Source organism: Capricornis sumatraensis, chromosome 1 (assembly GCF_032405125.1).
Source record: "Capricornis sumatraensis isolate serow.1 chromosome 1, serow.2, whole genome shotgun sequence".
In the NCBI taxonomy this organism is placed as follows: Eukaryota; Metazoa; Chordata; class Mammalia; order Artiodactyla; family Bovidae; genus Capricornis; species Capricornis sumatraensis.
Window position 1 is genome coordinate 244,835,293 of NC_091069.1, and position 22,473 is coordinate 244,857,765.

The 22,473-nt window shown below is 39.0% G+C and overlaps 1 protein-coding gene across 1 annotated transcript in view; it reads right to left on the bottom strand.

Moving 5' to 3' along the window:
* Positions 1-14,485: 14,485 nt before the first annotated feature.
* The window catches only part of ATP2C1 (ATPase secretory pathway Ca2+ transporting 1), a 164,613-nt gene continuing 156,625 nt past the window's right edge, over positions 14,486-22,473 (bottom strand). Inside the window, exons 22-27 of the mRNA XM_068974943.1 lie at positions 22,108-22,176; positions 21,342-21,458; positions 20,395-20,542; positions 19,356-19,451; positions 18,011-18,152; positions 14,486-16,513 (exon numbers count right to left, since the gene is read on the bottom strand). Of these exons, the coding sequence (XP_068831044.1) occupies positions 16,383-16,513; positions 18,011-18,152; positions 19,356-19,451; positions 20,395-20,542; positions 21,342-21,458; positions 22,108-22,176 (703 nt within the window). The 3' untranslated portion in view covers positions 14,486-16,382. The remainder of the gene's footprint in view (positions 16,514-18,010; positions 18,153-19,355; positions 19,452-20,394; positions 20,543-21,341; positions 21,459-22,107; positions 22,177-22,473) is intronic.

The window sequence follows — 22,473 nt, forward strand, 5'->3', positions numbered from 1 at the left end:
CTAATAATGTCCATTAACTCTTACTGTGAGAATTCAGGAAAGTTACCTACTGTGGTATGTATCTTCTCCTGTGTATATTAAGCAAGAGGTCACAAGTGCTCCACAGTACATCCGAAGGGGTTTACCAAAGAAATATGACATAGTACCTGACCTCCAAAGTCATACTTGTGTAAGCTGCAAGGGGAGGTGAGACAGGGAAATAATGAGAATATTTTATGATGCAGTTCATCAGATGCAAAATGGCAAAGTACAGACTGAAGGCTACAGTCAGGAGAGAGCAGCCATGAAGACAAGGAGGCAAAACCTGAGGATTCTCAGACGTGGCTTTGGAGCTTGGCGGAGAGGTAGAGACGTGATCTGGAGGCAGTACAGGTGGGGACGGGAGCACGTGTAGAACGTCACATACTCCACTTGGAAAACCTGTTTCCTGTGGTTTTTAATCAAGTCTTTAGACCTTGCTCTTTCTGATTCAGTTCTAGCTACTGAAATTTCACTTGAGTCTTTGGGGATGTTAAGTCTTCAATTAGCAATCTAAGTAATAAAAAGAACTTTGGACAGCTAAGATCAATAAATTTTAGGAATAAAGCTGGAGAGAGAAAAACACTATAATGTGATGTTGTTCTGTTTAGCTGTGATTAAACTTTTTATTTGTGCAAGTCCTTTTTGAGATACCTGGACGTGGGGAGTTGAATATGTATATCCTATAAATATAAATTTAAAGGCCTTTCTTAATAATTATGACAGAAAAGGAATTCAAATTAATTTCATGTTTGAATTTCTAACTCAAACCAATTAGTTTTAGAAGCTAGAAAGATCTTACAATTATCTTTTCCTCCTTTGTGCATAAAATAAATGAACCAATAATGCCTCAGTTACCCTATCTGCTGGAGTAGGAAATGGCAACCCACTCCAGTATTCTAGCCTGGAAAATAGAGGAGGCTGATGGCTACAGGTCCTGGGGCTGCAAACAGTTGGACATGACTGAGCATACACACACACCCTATCTGTAAAACTGGAATCAGAATAGTTCACATTGTTGTCCAAGGGATAAAATGATGTGTACTTTTAAGTTAGTTAACACAGTGGCCAGTACTAAAAACATGCCGCAAATGACAGCTATTATTAAATCCACACCTGAGAGCCAAGAGCAAAGCAAGGGCTTTGGGAGAAATGAGGGTGCTGGGCAGAAACATACGGCATCGTAAAACCAGTGGCTACCAGAGCTCATGGCAGACTCTTGCAGAGGCAAAGCAGGTCAACATTGTTAAATATGGCTGAGTTGAGAAGGGCAAGAATGTGAGAACATTAGCACAGCTTTAGCAGAGCTGCCAGGCTGAAGGCACACTGGAAAGTGGAGAAGTGCTGGGAGGGTGCAAAGCAGCAGCCAAGCTCAACTCCAGGAAACAATGAATAAAGACCAGAAGGAACAGGCCTTGTGTGGGCATTTCGCTGCTTCTGTCCTTTTTTCTTGTTATCAAGGAATTTTCTGTAGTGCTTTTAAACCCAATTTGAGACTTCAGGACGTGTTTAGAGACAAGAGAAAATTAGGAGCAAGCGTTACCTTTTCCTGCAGCTGCAAGGGTGCTATCCTGGCCCTATCCCGTAACCCTAAGGAGACCAGTCAGAGTTCATGGAACACTGATCTCTAGCACATGCCATTTGGCTGGTTTGCACACCACGAACCTGGCAGCACCCAGCAAGCAGTCACTCGCAAGACCAGGAGATATAGTTCCACTTCTGTAAAAGGACAAACTCTCATATCCGACTCCAGACACAGTGACCCTGGATTCTTAGTGCACTGTTAGTGGAGTACTCAATATTTATCTCATAATGTCTTTCATTGGTGCATTTCAGTCAGGGCAGCTAGAAATGATTCTGTACTTGTACCAATTTAAAATGAAATACTCTTTCTTCTGGAGAGATGTCTATTAAAAAGATGGCTCTCAACTTGCAGCAACAGCTTTCTCAGCCATACAGGATACACTGCTTTAGCATTTCTTTCCAGGTCTGAATAATAGTATAATTCAAGCCCATCCAGCTATAATAATTCTAAGATGCATTTTAAATTTCAAAGGCATGTACTGCCCCTAGGCAGTGTACCAGTCTGTTAAAATGGGTGAAAGAAATGAAGAGGTAAAACATGGAGAATTGTTCTAGCTAGTTTCACTGGATTTAGTGTTCAGGGAGAGAAATTCCACATGTTACATATGCACATTCAGTCACTTTTTTTTTTTTTTGGCCTCACAATGTGGCTTGTGGGATCTCAATTCCCCAACCAGGGACTGAACGCAGGCACCACCAGTGAAAGTGCCAAGTCCTAACCACTGGACCACCACGGAATTCCCCCACACGCAATCACTTTTATTCCTAACTAGTATAGGTAGCATTTTAGGTATTTGGTTAATATAGCTTAAGTTTTGATTAAAATAGCTAAATTGTACATATTTTAAGAAATTTTCCCATTATCGCTTTAGGAGATACTTGGAGATTTCTGTGTACAATATAACCCACTATCATCAGGATCAAGGAATACCTAGGAATGTTTTTGCCAAAAACAAAATTAAACAATAAAAATGTATCAACGCTGGATTTTTGATAATTTGTAAGACTGAATCATTTGTCTCTGTGAAAACATTATAAGCATCACATGATCTAGCATACAGGATTGGGAAGACTTTTCAGGCATGTTGATATGTATAATTAGGGTTTTTTGGAGGATTAACTAAAGTGCTTGTTCTTCTTGAAAAACTGCTGTGTGTGTATCCAGCCGTCACCCCCTTCCCCATCTTCCTGTGTCTGGCTTATGTGTGTTCCTTGTAATGATGGAATAAATCAAAGGATGTGGACAGGAAAAACAAGTCTACTCAATGCATGCTGTCATGGATGCAGAGTAATGAGCTCTATTTCAAAATAGGTAGATTAATCTTATTAAAAGTGAACTTGTTCTGCTATGGAAACCTTTGAGTAAATACATATTAATATTACTCTAAAAAATGGAGTTAAAAAACATACCAATGAGAACAGCTAAAATCGGCTGAAACTGCCAACACAGCATTTTTGTTTTCATTAAAAAGAAAAAACCTTATTTTCAGATTTCCTATTCAGCTGTCATTCAATATTTCTGTAGGATGGGGTATAGTTTAAAATGAGGGAACTGGGGGTTCTGTTGCAGACTGTTGCTGTTTTTTAGTCCCTAAGTCGTGTCCAACTCTTTTGCAACCCCAAGGACTGTAATCCACCAGGCTCCTCTGTCCATGGGATTTCCCAGGCAAGAATACTGGAGTGGGTTGCCATTTCCTTCTCCAGGGGATGTTCTCAACCCAGGGATTGAATCTGTGTCTCCAGCATTAGCAGGTGGATTCTTTACCACTGAGGCACCAGGGACATAACCACCTTGGTGGATATGTTAAGTTAAACACAGCTTTTAGGTGCTTAAGTAGAGAGAAGCCTGAATTAAAGTCTTTGAGTGTTGAGATCATGAAGTGTTTTCCTCCTCCGCTGTTTACAAATATCTGCAATAAGTATACTGTACTATTGTAATCCTTTGAAAAAGAAGGAGGAGCTAGACATCAAATTGCCAACATTTGCTGGATTGTAGAAAAAGCAAGGACATTTCAGAAAAATCTATCTGTTTCATTGACTACACTAAAGCCTTTGTCTGTGTAGATCGTGACAAACTGGAATGCTCTTAAAGAGATGGAAATACAGATCATCTTACCTCTCTCCTGAGAAACCTATGTGCAGGTCAAGAAGCAAGTTAGAACCCCCTGTGGAACAACCGATTGGTTCCAGATCGAGAAAGGAGTACAACAGTGCTGTCTGCTGTCACCCTGTTTGTTTAACCTATATGCTGAACACATCATGAGAAATGCCGGGCTGGATGAGTTACAAACTGGAATCAAGATAGGAGGGAGAAACATCAACAATCTCAGATATGCAGATGATACACTTTAATGGGAAAGCAAAGAGGAACGAAAGAGCATCCTGATGAGAGTGAAGGAAGAGAATGAAAAGAGCTGGCTTAAAACTAAATATTAAAAAACTAAGGTCATGGCATCTGGCCCTATTACTGCATGGCAAAAAGGGGAAAAGGTAGAAGCAGTGACAGATTTCCTTTTCTTGGGCTCCAGAATCACTGTGGATGGTGACTGCAGCCATGAAATCAGAAGATGATTGCTTCTTGGCAAGAAAGCGATCACAAACCTAAACAGCATGTTGAAAAGCAGACACGTTAGTCTGCCAACAAAGGTCCAAATAGTCAAGGCTATGGTCTTCCCAGTGGTCACGTATGGTTGTGACACCTGGATCATAAAGAAAGCAGAACGCCAAAGAACTGATGCCTTCGAACTGTGGTGCTGGAGAAGACTCCCAAGAGTCCCTTGGACAGCAAGATCAAACCAGTCAATATTAAGAGAGATAAAGACTGAATATTCACTGGAAGGACTGATGCTGAAGCTCCAGTATTTTGGTCATCTGATGTGAACAGAAAACTCACTGGAAAAGTTCCTGATGATGGGAAAGACGGCTGAATGGCATCACAGACCCAACAGGCATGAGTTTGGGAAAGCTCTCGGAGATGGTGAAAGACAGGGTCGCCTGGCATCCTGCAGTCCGTGGGGTCGGAAAGTGTCGGACATGACTGGGTTACTGAACAACAACTATTATAATCAGAGAACTGTCTCTAACAGTTAAGATTCTAGGAAGGATGCCATTAAGAAAGCAAGCTTCTGACAGTCCCTTGTCTAGCCCCCCAAAACTGAGGAAAACAAGAGGCAAAAATGGTGGGCAGGGGGCCTTTGGCCCTGAAACCTGGGAATGGTGACATTCACAAATCCAAGTTCCCAATCAAAGCACTATAGCTCTGTTAAGCTCCCAGATTTATGCAAGTTTTTTTTAAACACACTGACCCTATTATGATCATCATAAATCATTTTGCAAAGCTATTTTGGTAAGTCGAACAGCCAAGGAGAACTCACTAAGAAATCCTGTCATAAATTTACTGTAGAAATATATTGTGCAAATATGTTGGTTTAGAATGTTCTTTCTCTGTAAGACTGGACTGATAGTATATTTTGGATAATATACTTCAGCCTGCTCAAACAATGATGCCTGTTTTTGTGTTTGTGTTAGGAGGAAACAACTGACAAGAAGGAAGTCCATCCAAGGGGGTGAGAAGGACAAGTAAACAGAGGAGCAGGTGAGTGGGGTGTGTGTAGGGCAGGGGGAGGAGGCCCTGTGTGTATTAAAAAGCATAACTCAGATGGGACAACAGATCAGAACACCCCCGCCCACTGTAAGAGGGAGCCTTGGTGATGAGGTGGACCAGTAACAGCTGCCATGTCCTTCCTGTTGATGATGTTCTGAGAACAGACTGAGTCCCTGACTTTTCCCACAGACAGGAGCCTTGGAGGAGACCCAGGAGTCACTGACAGGAAATCTGGTATCAGCTGCGTCCATATCAGACAGAATACCTTGTTGAGAAACTGGAGGATAGAGAAGATTGATGCCTCCTCCTTTCTGGTCCACTGAACCAGAGGCCTTATTCTGCTCTTTGTGAACAGCTACATCAGAGACAACCTTCTATGAAAGACCAACACGAATGCAGTGGAAACAATATGGAAGTGAATGTGAGTACTTGTGTGCCAATAAAATTTCTGGGCCATGGTCTCTCATCCCCTAGATTAAATTAACAGCCCTATGTGGGTGAGTTAGAAAGACATTAAACAGTATTTCTTAATTTTTAGCACCTCTAATTTATGGGCTATCTACCTAGATCTACTCCATGAGAAAGATGCTTATAAATTCCAATGCAGTCATATTATGCAACTATATGGATGAATATGATAAAGGACCATGAAGACACACTCATTTATAATAACTCCCTAAAATCCATCAATCTGGGGCGGCAGCCGAGAGGAGCAACCCCACGTCCAAGGTCACGAGAGGTGGCAGTGAGGAGATATCCCTCGTCCAAGGTAGGGAGCAGTGGAAGCACTTTGCTGGAGCACCCATGAAGAGATACACCATGTCCAGGGTAGGAGAAACCGAAGTAAGACAGTAGGTGTTGCTAGAGGGCATCAGAGGGCAGACACACTGAAACCTACTCACAGAAAACTAGTCAATCTAATCACACAGACCACAGCCTTAGCTAACTCAATGAAACTAAGCCATGCCATGTGGGGCCACCCGAGACAGGCGGGTCATGGTGGAGAGGTCTGACAGAATGTGGTCCACTGAAGAAGGGAATGGCAAACCAGTATTCTTGCCTTGAGAACGCCATGAATAGTATGAAAAGGCAAAATGATAGGATACCGAAAGAGGAACTTCCCAGGTCAGTAGGTGCTCAATATGCTACTAGAGATCAGTGGAGAAATAACTCCAGAAAGAATGAAGGGACAGAGCCAAAGCAAAAACAATACCCGGTTGTGGATGTGACTGGTGATAGAAGCAAGGTCCGATGCTGTAAAGAGCAATATTGCATAGGAACCTGGAATGTCAGGTCCATGAATCAAGGCAAATTGGAAGTGGTGAAACAGGAGATGGCAAGAGTGAACGCTGACATTCTAGGAATCAGCAAACTAAAATGGACTGGAATGGGTGAATTTAACTCAGATGACCATTATATCTACTACTGCGGGCAGGAATCCCTTAGAAGAAATGGTGTAGCCATCATGTCAACAAAAGAGTCCGAAATGCAGTACTTGGATGCAAACTCAAAAACAACAGAATGATCTCTGTTCATTTCCAAGGCAAACCATTCAATATCACGGTAATCCAAATCTATGCCCCAACCAGTAACGCTGAAGAAGCTGAAGTTGAACAGTTCTATGAAGACCTACAAGACCTTTTAGAACTAACACCCAATAAAGATGTCCTTTTCATTATAGGGGACTGGAATGCAAAAGTCAGAAGTCAGGAAACACCTGGAGTAACAGGCAAATTTGGCCTTGAAATACAGAATGAAGCTGGGCAAAGGCTAATAGAGCGTTCCCAAGAGAATGCACTGGTCATAGCAAACACCCTCTTACAACACCACCAGAGAAGACTCTACACATGGACATCACCAGATAGTTGACACCGAAATCAGATTGATTATATTCTTTGCAGCTAATAAAGATGGAGAAGCTCTATACAGTCAGCAAAAACAAGACCAGGAGCTGACTGCAGCTCAGATCATGAATTCCTTATTGCCAAATTCACACTGAAATTGAAGTAGGGAAAACCACTAGACCATTCAGATATTACCTAAATCAAATCCCTTATGATTATACAGTGGAAGTGAGAAAAAGATTTAAGGGACTAGATCTGATAGAGTGCCTGATGAACTATGGACAGAGGTTCATGACATTGTACAGGAGACAGGGATCAAGACCATCCCCATGGAAAAAAAGGCAAAAAAGCAAAATGGCTATCTGGGGAGGCCTTACAAATAGCTGTGAAAAGGAGAGAAGCAAAAAGCAAAGGAGAAAAGAGATGATATAAGCATCTGAATGCAGAGTTCCAGAGAATAGCCAGGAGACATAAGAAAGCGTTCCTCAGCGATCAATACAAAGAAATAGAGGAAAACAACAGATTGGGAAAGACTAGAGATCTCTTCAAGAAAATCAGAGATACCAAGGGAACATTTCATGCAAAGATGGGCTCGATAAAGGACAGAAATGGTCTGGACCTAAAAGAAGCAGAAGATATTAAGAAGAGGTGGCAAGAATACACATAAGAACTGTACATAAAAGAGCTTCACGACCCAGATAATCATGATGGTGTGATCACTCACCTAGAGCCAGACATCCTGAAATGTGAAGTCAAGTGGATCTTAGAAAGCATCACTACGAACAAAGCTAGTGGAGGTGATGGAATTCCAGTTGAGCTATTTCAAACCCTGAAAGATGATGCTGTGAAAGTGCTGGACTAAGTATGCCAGGAAATTTGGAAAACTCAGCAGTGGCCACAGGACTGGAAAAGGTCAGTTTTCATGCCAGTCCCAAAGAAAGACAATGCCAAAGAATGCTCAAACTACCGCACAATTGCACTCATCTCACACGCTAGTAAAGTAATGCTCAAAATTCTCCAAGCCAGGCTTCAGCAGTACGTGAACCATGCACTTCCAGATGTTCAAGCTAGTTTTAAAAAAGGCAGAAGAACCAGAGGTCAAATTGCCAACATCCGCTGGATCATGGAAAAAGCAAGAGAGTTCCAGAAAAACATCTATTTCTGCTTTATTGACTATGCCAAAGCCTTTGACTGTGTGGATCACAAGAAACTGTGGACAATTCTGAGAGAGATGCGAATACCAGACCACCTGACCTGCCTCTTGAGAAACCTATATGCAGGTCAGGAAGCAACGGTTAGAACTGGACATGGAACAACAGACTGGTTCCAAATAGGATAAGGAGTACGTCAAGGCTGTATACTGTCACCCTGCTTATTTAACTTCCATGCAGAGTACATCATGAGAAACGCTGGGCTGGAAAAAGCACAAGCTGGAATCAAGATTGCCAGGAGAAATATCAATAACCTCAGATATGCAGATGACACCACCCTTATGGCAGAAAGTGAAGAGGAACTAAAAAGCCTCTTGATGAAACTGAAAGTCGAGAGTGAAAAAGTTGGCTTAAAGCTCAACATTCAGAAAACGAAGATCATGGCATCCAGTCCCATCACTTCATGGGAAATAGATGGGGAAACAGTGAAAACAATGTCAGACTTTATTTTTTGGGCTCCCAAATCACTGCAGATGGTGATTGCAGCCATGAAATTAAACGATGCTTACTTCTAGGAAAGTTACAACCAACCTAGATAGTATATTCAAAAGCAGAGACATTACTTTGCCAACAAAGGTCCGTCTAGTCAGAGCTATGGTTTTTCCAGTAGTCATGTATGGATGTGAGAGTTGGACTGTGAAGAAGGCTGAGCGCCGAAGAATTTATTCTTTTGAACTATGGTGTTGGAGAAGACTCTTGAGAGTTTCTTAGGCTACAAGGAGTTCCAACCAGTCCATTCTAAAGGAGATCAGTCCTGGGTGTTCTTTGGAAGGAACGATGCTAAAGCTGAAACTCCAGTACTTTCACCACTTCATACGAAGAGGTGACTGTGGAAAGGACTCTGATGCTGGCAGGGATTGGGGGCAGAAGGGGATGACAGAGGATGAGATGGCTGGATGGCATCACTGACTCAGTGGACGTGAGTTTGAGTGAACTCCGGGAGTTGCTGATGGTCAGAGAGGCCTGGCATGCTGCAATCATGGGGTCACAAAGAGTTGGACATGACTGAGTGGCAGAACTAAACTGAAAATCCATTAGCAATGCTTCAATATGAAATCTGTTGTGTCCTTTTTACCAAGCATACGTTTTTCTGCCCTTTGGTTGGGGTCTGCTATGTATTGCTCAAAGATAATATTTTGTGAGACTCACATAACCAGTTGTTTCATATTGGCTTTTAAGGTGCAGACTTGATGAAAAAGAGCAAATGGTCAAGGCATTATGGTATTTTATAACCACAGATGACACCAAATTGTCACTTCTGTGTAACAGGGAAGGCCTCAATAGAAAACTACTTTAGTATAGCTGAGTGAATTGGTATTTAAAAAAAAGAAAAAACCTGTATCAAAGAGCATATATTTTTTTTTAATTCAAAGGCTGAAAATACTCAGAAAACAAAAATATATCTTTAGGGTCATGTAGAACAGTGTGCCCAATTTCCCACACTGTGTGCTCTTAATACTGTGAGATATAATTTCTACCCTCATCTAAGTAGTAAGAATGCAATTACTGCTGAAGTAATAATGGTGATGGGGCAACTGGGACTGATGTATAAAGGCAGTTCAGCCAGGCCAGCAGCCATGGGGCCACTGTAGACGTATAGGCCTTTGCCAGGATATCTGCCAATTTGGCTAGACTCAAACACGAAGGGAACAGAATGGCAGAACCAGGTACATCCTGTGATCCGCACAGGAAACACTGCCTACCTGGAGCAGTGCAGACACGAGCAGGCCCCACACTCTCAGGTACATGGAGTGCTGGCAGGTCTACATCAGAGAGGAATTTATAAGGATCAAAACTAAAGCCTCAAAATGTTTTTCCTACCCAAACTTCCACCACCTAAATTTACTCTGAATGAAAAGAGAAGATTATAGCAAATTTCTATCTGCATTTATCACTTAAGTGACTTGTACTTAATGCTTTCTAAATGTAATGCCTTCTAATGTAATGCTTTCTAAAAAATAAAATCCCACAGTTGTATATGCAAACTTATGGCTGCATTTATTTTAACCAGTATTTACCCCTCACACACACATACATACACATACCATTAGAGCCATCTAAAAAGGCCATCCTGTTTGGCTCTTCAACTGGGCTTTGAAGAACAGGTAAAATCTCTGATTCTCAAATTAAAACAGAGCAAAAAGGATTTCAAGTTGAAGAACTACTGTCCAAAAAGACCAGTAAGTGAATTGTGTTGAAACACTGAGATACGAGGTTAGAGATCCAAAGAACTATGCGTAAAATCCAAACAAAAACAAAAATCAGCACTGTTTTCTACTCTTACCATAACTCTTAATAACTAAAGAAATTACTTTCAGAAAGTATCTTACTCTCTCAAAGCTGAGGTTACATTCATTGATTGCTTATTTTTTATAATGTGTTTTTAATTGGAGAATAACTGCTTTACAATGTTGTATTAGTTTCTTCTGTACAACAATGTGAATCAGTCATATGTATACATATACCCCTCTGCTTGAGCCACCCTCTCAACTCCCCACATCCCTCACAGAGCACCAAGCTTAGCTTCCTGCGCTTTATCGCAGGCACTCACCAGCAGTCTGTTTTACATGTGGTAGTGTATATATGTCACTGTTACTTGCTCACTTCATCCTAGCCCTCCTTCCCCCACTGTGTCCACAAGTCCATTCTCTATGGACGTATTTATCACTCCATACACTTATTTATTTTCTATTCCTGCCTTGCAAATAGGTTCATCACTATATTTTTCTAGATTCCTATCGCTTTATTTCAGTTCAGTTGTAAAGTTGTGCCCGACTCTTTGTGACCCCATGGACTGCAGCATGCCAGGCTCCCTATCACCAACTCTCAGAGTTTGCTCAAATTCATATCCATCAAGTCAGTGATGCCATCCAGCCTCTGTTGTCCCCTTCCCTGCCTTCAATCTTTCCCAGCATAAGGGTCTTTTCGCATGAGTCAGTTCTTCACATCAGGTGGCCAAAATATTGGGACTTCAGATACAGCATCAGTCCTTCCAATGAATATTCAAGACTGATTTCCTTTAGTATTGACTGGTTTGATCTTGCAGCCCAAGGGACTCTCAGGAGTCTTCTTCAACACCACAGTTCAAAAGCATCAATTCTCAGCTATCTTTATGGTCCAACTCTCACATCCATACATGACTACTGGAAAAACCATAGCTTTAACTATACGGACCTTTGTCAGCAAAGCAATGTCTCTGCTTTTTAATATGCTGTCTAGGTTGGTCATAGCTTTTCTTCCAAGGAGCAAGCATCTTTTAATTTAGTGACTGCAGTCACCATCTGCAGTGATTTTGGAGCCCAAGAAAATAAAGTCTGTCACTGTTTCCACTGCATCCCCATTTATTTGCCATAGTGATGGGAACAGATGCCATAGTGAAGTGATAGGAACAGATGCCATGATCTAAGTTTTTTGAATGCTGAGTTTTAAGTCAGCTTTTTCACTCTCTTCTTTCACCTTTATTAAGATGCTCTTTAGTTTTTCTTCACCCTCTCCCATAAGAGTGGTGTCATCTGCATATCTGAGGTGATTGATTTTTCTCCCAGCAATCTGGATTCCAGCTTGTGGTTCATCCAGCCCAGCATTTCGCATGATGTACTCTGCATATAAGTTAAATGAGCAGGGTGACAATATACAGCCTCGATATATTCCTTTCCCAATTTTGAACCAGTCCATTGTTCCATGTCTGGTTCTAACTGTTGCTTCTTGAGCTACATACAGATTTCCCTGGAGGCAGGTAAGGTGGTCTGGTATTTCCATCTCTTGAAGAGTTTTCCACAGTTTGTTGTGTTCCACAAAGTCAAAGGCGTTAGCATAGTCTTCAATGAAGCAGATGTTTTTCTGAAATTCTCTTGCTTTTTCTATGATCCAACGAATGTTGGCAATTTGATCCCTGATTCCTCTGCCTTTTCTAAATCCAGCTTGAACATCTGGAAATTCTCCATTCACATACTGTTGAAGCCTAGCTTGAAGAATTTTGAGCATTACTTTGCTGATGTGTGAGATGAGTGCAACTGTGTGGTAGTTTGAACACTCTTTGACTTTTCCTTTCTTTAGGATTGGAATGAAATCATTTTACTTACACATACACATATATATACGTATAAAATCAATGTGTGTAACAAGAAATTATTTTCCTGTTACTTATAATTAGTCAGCCATGGTTTAATTCATCCCAGGCTAGAAACCTCATCTAATATGAAAAGAACATCACAGACTTCACACTTCAAATCAACCTGTGTCCCACTAAAAGCTGCTCAGCTCTGGAAATTTTCCCAACACTCTAGTACCCAAGCCGAAAAGCTAGAAGATGTAGTGTCTTCTCGTCCCCCTATCAGGTCATGTCAAATGCTCTTAGAAGGCAGAAATTCCATGTTCTCCTCTCCATACTAACTGCCACATCTCAATTGGTCCCTCTAAGCAGCGTCTACAGTTCTCTAATCAGTCTCTCTGTTTTGTCTTTACCAACTCTGAACTCCCCCCTCAGCATGTTACAAGACAAAAACCCCAACTCCACACTCTTGAAATCTTCCAGCAGGCTGTAACTCAGATTCTTCTCCTTCACCTCCTTCACGAGGCTCCAGCCTGTCTGTCCTGCCCTCCAATTAGGCTAGGCCTTACCGTAGCCCTAAACTCCTGTGATTTTCACCCGTCCCTTCCAGACTCCACCAACGCTCTGCAGAGGTTATGCCTTTTGGTTGCCACATCCTGCTGTCCTTGACTGGAGTTTCTCAACTTACGGTATGATTAAGATGCCACTTGTTCCAGGTAATTTCCTTGATCACATCTTCCAATGAAGTTATTTCTCTCCTTTTGCTGCTATAGCTCTTGGGGCAGCACTTAACCACTGTACTTAATGTATTTCACTTTCGTCTCCAAGTTAAGACTGAGAACTTCCCAAACAGAAACCTACCAAACTATTTGAAGACTATTATACCTACATTAATATCAAGGACTGGTTAACCATTATCCATTATTAACCACCAACTCTGAAAACCAAACCCCCAAACCCAACAAGAGTTCATAGTCATTGCAAGTACTAACTGAGCTCAAGGGAGCTTAATTATCAGGATAATCTGTCTGTCTACCCATATACCAGTTAGGTTTAACATTTATCCATACCATGTTTTAGTATGCAAATCAGCTACTATTTGGGTCGCAGCTTACTCTAAAAAGGCATTTCAAAGATTTCCAAAAGTCAGTGTCAACGGAAACTTTCAGTAAAATGTGCACTGTATTCATTTGTAATGTATGTGTATTTTCAAAATAAACACGCAAATACCACTATGAACTTTGATCAGACAGCCTGTTAACGTTATATCCTCAGCTAACCTGTTGCATGAACTCTTGAAGGGCACAGATGGCACCACCTTTCTATTCCTAGTACGTCTAAGTACTAAAGAAAAGTTTTCTCAAATGACAGTCAATTCATCCATCTAAGTTCAGGGGAGTCATATGTAGAAATAAAATGCACACAAATTGCCAAGTGACAGAGGCAGAAAGCAAGGTAAAGTTAACTGAGGTTCTTAGATCTTATATTTATTGTTTGCCACCAAACCAGGTCCTGTCACTGAGAATCTGTTGTGAGTATGGCCAGTGTTCACTTTACTTAGGTGCTACATGAACGAGATCAAAATGTGCAATGACTCAGAAAGACTGTCAGTGTAACAGGTATGCCTTGCTAGGGCAAGAGACACAAAAATGTGCTTTATTCTTGTCAGTGAAGTTACTGCTATTTAAAGAAGTCTGTGTCCTGGGGGGAGGCTGTGTAGTCTGCCTCGTCTCACACTGTTTCATCTCTGGGTCATGCGATGCTAAGCACAAATCTGAGAGAACATGCTAAGTCTCGTTCCTCTGCAGTCAGTGTGACTCCTCTGAGGACTGTCTACCTAGTTGGTGAATTAAAGTTCCTTTTCTTCCCTGACATTTAATCACTTTGAGGACAAAAAACTTCATGAGGTAGTCTAACATGGAAAAATCAAGTTAGTATTGTTAGGGGCTACATCTAGCAGGTCTTAGGGCCAAGAAGTGGGGAAAAAATAAAAATTTAGATACTAGTGCATTTGGATTATCCATGCTAATTCAGATAATATGCTATATGAAATACACACAGAGACAGACTAATTTGTTGTTTTACTGTGGGAAATCTGTTATACAGATGGATATCTGTATTATACATTTCACTTCTTTTTAAATCACAGATTCAATGTCCTATGAGTACTGTGTAATTTCTGTATCTTCAACATCCATATGATTTTAACATTAACAGTCCCAACTGGAAGAACCTTAACTTTTGAAAATAAATCATTCTGGGGGGAGGTTTAAAATCTTATATATCGGAATAGGCATATTTATTTCATATGAACCTAAAATGCAAAGCAAAAGATTGACGTGCACTTAATACGTATTTGAAGTCTTTGTAACAGAGAAGAAAACTTATTACAAAATTTAGATATGAAACATCACCATCACTAAAGAAAAAGTTGATTAGACAATGGCTTCCATGTACATTTGACTATCAAGCCTTAAAGAGTAAAGTGGAATAAACTGCAGACATTTCAGGTCCTTATACTAAATTGTTTCAGTTATATCCCCACAGACTCACAGAACAGGTATCTTTCCTATCGTTAACAAAAGTACTGTGTTGCTAACAGTGCAGTTTAATATTCGAGATAAAAACTGCAGAGTATAATTATAAAATACAAAATTCAGTAAACTTTAGGAAGAATTAAACATGTAAGAAGTTGAGACCCGTTTCTGTTTCAGAGAGAAATACTAAACAGAAAATGTATTTCTAATTATGAGTTTCTGGCCCAAATCTGCCACACACTCAAAACAAATTACCTATACCCCATCCAGCTATTACAAAAACTGATGGCATTCCGAGCAAATCTATTTCTTTAGCTTCCCCAGTAAAGCAGAAAGAAGACAGAAGATACTGGTGGAAGCAGGAGAGGGAAAGATTCTGGGCTGTGCTCCACCTAGGCCCCAAAGCTGCAGATTCACGGAAACCAAGGTCAGCACAGAATCTCCCACTTATACTCTGGTCCATAAACTGTCTGTTTAGTTAAGTTTGAGGCTTTTCAATTCTTGAAGTTTCCCACTCTATACTTTCTAAAAAAGATTCTTTAAAGTACACATAAAAAGACATTGAAAATAATACAATTCAGATATTCAGGTGAGGTACTTGGATTTATATTTAGGAGGTGACTTCGTCAAGATGATACTTGACAAAATATGTATTTACATTAACTCTAAAAAAAGGCATAACAAGTTAATATAAATCTGCTATCAATTTCAGCCCAAACAGTCTTAAATATTTTTAACTCCATGACTAAATGTTAATTACTACCCTACCCTAGCTACCCTACCTAGAAAGCTACTCAACAGCTCTATATTTATTAATTTTCCTAGACCAAAGACTCATACCAAAAATAAAAAAAGGAAGAAAAAAGGCAACCATTTACACTTACTAAGAAAAGCAAACATTTACTTCAAATTGCAGTATAGGCTTTTCAATCACAAAAAGAAAGAAAAGAACAGTGATCTGACAGTGGTCACATCCTGTGCAAAAAACGTGAGATACAAAAATGATAACACAAGGTAGCTGAACAGCTTACACTGCAGGGAAAAGGACATACAGTAGCTGAAATATGGCACTCCTGGGAATTAACTTCCTAAACCAAACAGAATGCCTTTGAAATGATTAAATTTATTTGTGTATTAGTAAGAAAGCCCCACCACCATAAATAGTACAATATTTAAAAATTAAAAAAAAATCATGTCTATCTAGAATAGATAGTGTATTTGAACTGTTAGACCTCTTTTAAGTGCAGAAGGTGGTTCAGGTTTTACCTTTTTTTAAATTAAATAACTGCCCATACACTTTATGAAGTTCCATTCAATTGCAAAAGCCAATTTAAATCAAGGAAAATGTTACCAAAGTTGCATAATTTCATTTGGGACTCTCAGCAGGTTAAAGTCTCAAGTCTTTAACACTCATTTTTAGTCAATAAAAAGTTCAAAAGTTCTCAAATCTTCATTTTATCCTCTTGAACTTGCCCTTCTAAACGATCCTCAGACTGCAATTCCTAGTTTGCAAATAAAAGAATGCAATATGCATCATACTTCAAGAAAAGACGACGATGTTGAGCTAGCAGGCTTCTGGATCTTCTCTCTGCTCCTTTCAACCTTCTTGATAATTTCTGCCACTATGCACACTGATGACGTGAGACCCAGAAGAAACAGTAAATCTGCAAGAAAAAACAGAGTTTTACAATTCTTTGAACTTATAATTTCAGAGGTTAATAGCTTATGTTTTTCTAGCATTTTACCACAGCTTTTAAAATACATTATTTCTCAACCATTCCTTGAGCAGCCACAATTAGCCTCAGTTTAAAAATAAGGAAAGTAAAGCTCAAATGCACCAAATGACTTAGCAAAGTCACACAGCAAGGACAAGCAGCACCAGAGAACTAGAACCCAGAGAACAAGTCCTCTGACTGCTTTCCCTGAACAATAACCTGAGAATCACAAACTTTAACAGCAACACAACCAAGAGGAGTTTTCTGTTTTTTAAAGGCTGTTCAAGCAGTGGGGAATAACTTGATTGAAATCTGCATGTATTCCACTTGCAAATTACTGTTAAAAGACCATGTCTTTACAGTGCTGTTTCACACTAGCTCATTCTTATTTACTGCTCCAAAAAATTTCACCTGTCTTCTTATAACTCCATTTTTTTAAAAAGAGGAAAGAATATGAGTATGAAATTAAAATCCTGAAATTAAACTAGTTCGACATTAAGATTAACTTACAGCAAAAAATAGTGATCAAAAATATCCAAATTAACTTTAAAAACCCAAGAGTGAGAACTAGCATTATCATAAAATGCATCCATCCTCACACTTACACAGGAAGATTAACTTTTAAATGTACTATATAATGATACATTTCACCCACAGTGTATGAAAAAATGATGTCTGTTTTCCACATCAGGCTTCCCTGATAGCTCAGTTGGTAAAGAATCCGCCTGCAATGCAGGAGACCCCAGTTCAATTCCTGGGTCAGGAAGATCTGCTGGAGAAGGGATAGGTTACTCACTCCAGTATTCTTGGGCTTCCTTTGTGGCCCTCAGCTGGTTAATAATCCACCCACAATGCGTAAGACCTGGGTTCAATCCCTGGGTTGGGAAGATACCCTGGAGAAGGGAAAGGCTACCCACTCCAGTATTCTGGCCTAGAGAATTTCAAGGACATAGTCCATGGGGTCGCAAAGAGTCAGACACAACTGATGACTTTCACTTTCACTTTCCACATCAACTTAGTAAAACTCTGTTTATAGGGCTGTTATTTCATAAAGTAAGACGTGCAAATAGGAAAATGTTAGCTTAACAACCAAAATGGTAATTTTAAAGACGAGCCATCTGGTTTTTAGTGAGCTTAAATCTAGTTTTTTCTTCACACAAAATTAAAAAGTTATCAACTACAATTACTCTGTCTTTCAGAATCACCAAATATGATTTTGATGAGTGATAACCTATAAAAAATTAACAAGAAAAAAATTACCAGAAAAGTTTAAAACCAGATTTGGGGGAGTGACTCCCCTAAATGTGATTCCAAATAGAAAACAGCACACATATTTTTCAAAGCAAGCCACTTATTTCACTTTTTAAAAAGTTTTCTTAAATACATTAGAAAATATTTACAACTCATTTATAATATATAAATTATAAAACATAACATTTCTTTTACCCAGTATACTTAGGCTCTCAGTCTGGAAAACTTTCTGAAGTGGAGGAAAGTAAATAACTAATAACTGTCCCATGATGGATCCAAGAACTGCATAGCAAAACATTTTATTACTGCAGAGTCCAATCTCAAACACAGATTTGGTCTGTTGGCAGAGCAGAGAGTTCAGTTATTATTAGAAACAACTTCTTTACTATTATATTCACCTCTAATTTTTAGTAAGCTGGACTGAATTCTACAATACTAGTACATGAAATTTCTTAATTATATTTTGAAATAATTCACATGGAGTAGGGTGAATTTTAAAGCACCTTTCCTTTATCAAGGACTTTCTTTAAAAGTGATACTAGGTCTTTTCTGGCTGCCCAGTGGTTACGACTCTATGCTCCCAATGCAAGGGTCCTGGGTTTGATCCCTTGTTGGGGAACTAAAAATCCCACATGCCACACAGCACGCCCCCCCAGAAAAGTGATTCTATTAAAAAATAAAGGCCACAGAAACTCCCTTTAGCATTCCAGAGCATAAAACTTTCTTTGTATATGATTCTTTTCTAAATCATTTCATTAAGGTACATAATCTAAGAAACTTTCTTGAAGATTAGACTTAGTTACATGTATACTGAAAAAGTAAAAATGCCTTTCACAGAACAAAACCCAAATACTATAGCTTCTTTAAAACTTAGTCTAAATTAATGCATTGTACTTGGAAAGTTCAAGCATGGTGAATGGTAATAAATAGTTAAGGATTCCTAAGGTGCTCTAAAACTGAAATGAACAGTCAGGCGGCAAATATAACTAGTTTCCAAGAACAACATGCTCTGAAAAAGTACCATTAGGTTCTAGCCCAGTAATTTCCATCAAAGCACTTCAATCAAGAGAAGACCATCCACCTTAAGATACAGCATGGGAAGAAAAGAAAATTTTAAATGTCCTAAGTTTTGACACACTGATGGAGATACTAAGAAAATGTTAATATGCACAAAACTGCTCCTACGTCTAACAATACTTTGTTCTATAATGAGAAGAAAGTACACCATCTTAATAGTAGCCATGAACTTTGTCCTATGCTCAGATAATGTTAACTTGAACCTATCACGTAGCTACAGACAATAAGAAAATGAAAGGAGGAAAAATCAGGTGATGACATCTGTGAGTTACTTTAATCTTCTGGCCAAGGTGAAGGCTTATCTCCCCCAAATCTCCTACCCCTGTTAGAACACATGTCTGTAGGAAGGCTATATCTGGACCTGTAATCAAGGCTACAAAAGCAAGCAAAGCTAAAAACCTTGCCCACTTACAGAGAGTACTCTACCCAATTGAATTAGCCAGCTACAATCACTCAAGCGTACCTGAGATCTGGAACTCAGTGCATTGAACATGTCAAAAAACACAAAGCACGTGAAAGTCATTGTTGTGTCCCGAGGTGTTATCACATTGTCTCGCAGCTGTTGAGAAAAAGATTTTCAGTTGGCTGAATTTAATGGACAAATACTACATGCTTTTAAAGGGCTAATATTTTCTTTCTCTTAAAAAAGCTTTAGTCTAAGATATAAGTCATATAAGTGAAAGTGAAGTGAAGTCGCTCAGTTGTGTCCAATTCTTTGTGACCCCGTGGACTGAAGCCCACCAGGCTCCTCCGTCCATGGGATTCTCCAGGCAAGAATACTGGAGTCGGTTGCCATTTCCTTCTCCAGGGGATCTTCCAGACCCAGGGATTGAACCCAGGTCTCCTGCATTGCAGGCAGACGCTTTAACCTCTGAGCCACCAGGGAAGCCCATAAGTCATATAAGCAACTTAAATTTCCCATACACCCTTTAAATAAGTCACCTAAAGAACAGCTGTAGTCTGCTGCTAAGTCACTTCAGTCATGTCCGACTCTGTGCAACCCCATAGACGGCAGCCCACCAGGCTTCCCCGTCCCTGGGATTCTCCAAGCAAGAACACTGGAGTGGGTTGCCATTTCCTTCTCCAGTGCATAAAAGTGAAAGTGAAGTCGCTCAGTCGTGTCCGACCCTCAGCGACCCCATGGACTGTAGTCTACATAAAGAAAAAAGTCTTCTCCCAAACTGTAAACTGGACATTAAAAACAACTTTCCTTTTTAATGACATTAAAATAGCTATACTAAAGGCTCAGATTTTCTAACTTCTACCCAAATATTCATGTTAATTTTTATTGTATTTGATATTTCTCTGCATATTTAAATAATTCTAAAATATAAATCAGGAATTCTATTAACCCATAAATACTGAAATCAAACTATTTTTTAAATGTTTCATTCTGTTTCTGAAGGTTATCCTAACTTCCAGCCTTCTGTTTAATATACAAAAATAATGGAATCCTGTCATACAGAATGCATTTAATATAACAGCTTATCCAGTGATTATACCTCCCGCCAGAAGACAAACAAAGTCCCACAAACAATGATTATTGAGGAAACAAGTATTTTAAGTATCAGGTTTTTGGTCAAAATGCTGTCTTTCCAGTTGCGTGGAGGTTTACGAATGACATCTTTATCCACCGGTTCTACTCCAAGGCTTCAAAACAAACAGAAAAGTGAATTAAAGTTTTAAGTAAAATTTGGATTTATTACTTTCACAAGTTCATTGACCTCAATTATCCCAGAAACTAAATGCCTTCTTATGGAAACAAAATGTTGAATTATGAAGAAAACCTTGGCTACGATCACTCAAAAATACACATAAATTTTATCACTCTTGGCTGTTTTATTTGCCACAGTTTGGTAGAGCCCTGATAATCAAATTTCAAAAAACTGCCCCATTTCATTTATATAACTTATTTCAAATATGGCCTGAAATACATGACTAACCAACTGGATTTTGAAGTATCTTTCATGCAAGGAAGTTTCAACTAGGATAATTTGTTATACACTGATACATATTAATTACTCTGTTAAGAAAGCTGTATCTAGGGCCCTGTTATTATAAAAGAAAACATTAGATGCTCAATACTACAATATTGAAGTAGTCCTTCAATACTTTCCCGAAGTCTCTAAGAATTGACGGCGGAACCTTGGTAATAGCACTAAAGCCAAAGAGAGATTTCTCCATTACATTCTATTCTAAGAAACAAACAGCTTACTTCAAGGACAGGGACTATACCTGTTCCCTGCTCTGATCTCAGTGTAAAAGCCCATATCATAATGCATGAATGAGCGTCCCAGAAGAATAAATGATATGCTCACATCACACGACTTAAAACAAACATGATGCTGCAGAGATTTCTGATGCTGCCCGGGAGTGAAGTCTTAGAGCTTAACTATCAGGATGTAAGGCCATCCTTGTCCTTCTAGTTTACAAATGAGGAAACTCTTACCTCTGAGCTGGAGGTCCATCCATAATAATATTGATCCACAAAATCTGCATGGCATTGAGAGGATTGGGAAAGTTCATTAATGTAGCCAGTGAGATTAAAGTTAATGCTGCTATACTCCTATCGAAAGAAAGAGTTATTTTTTAAAATGGATCAACATTGTATAATTCTTGCTAATTTTATGAAATCACTTTCTTAGCATTTAAAACTCTCACGTTACTACTGTTCTTTTAAAGGAAGCCTGTATTTCCAAGTAAGCTACTGCTTCACTAGTGTGAATATTTAGCCCTTATGATCTAAAGAGTTAGCCCTTAAAATCCACAGCAATTTAATAAAGGATTTGCAAAGCGTTTAGATAACAACAACAAATAGAGGAAGATTTTTTTAACTGAGTTCGGATAACAGTTAAGAGTTTCAATGATATTTTTATAACTGTGTTTTGTAATAGACTACAATAAAAGCCACTGCTTTTGGAAAAAGATACCAAGAAGAAAAATTAAAATTTGACACCTCTTTCTTAGTTACTTCAGAAGGTATTAAATAAGCCACAACAGTTAATATATTTTGATGATGATATAGACAAGTAATTATATTTAGAACCTCTTTATCATGCCATGTTTAGTTTTAGGACAGAATTCAGTTTTCACACTGGAAAACTTATATACGAGAAATAGAGCCCAGAAGCTTATAGGCATTCTGTTTCAATTCTACTTTTTGAATCATTTATCTATAAGACCCATAAGTTTGTCACAATTTCTTACAAACTTACGTGCTCAGCTGGAATCTAACAAAATTTTTAATATTATTATAAATCCCTTTACCCTCTTCAATTGCAGACCTGAAAGTTAAAAATAAAATTAGGTGAGAAAATATAATCACAAAAAAATAAGGATACAGCAATACTGTGGAAATAATTTTGAAAACAAGCTCCCAACTGATAAAACCCATACATTAATAAAACAATTCTACTTACATAATTAAAACTAATACAGAAACACTATCTGGCAAGGCATTAAAATCAAGCCTCCTACTGTACCTGAACTAATTTCATAACAATTTTTATTAAAGACATTTCAACATTAAAATCACATACTGTATTTCTATACAAGACAATAATACACATTTATAATACTAA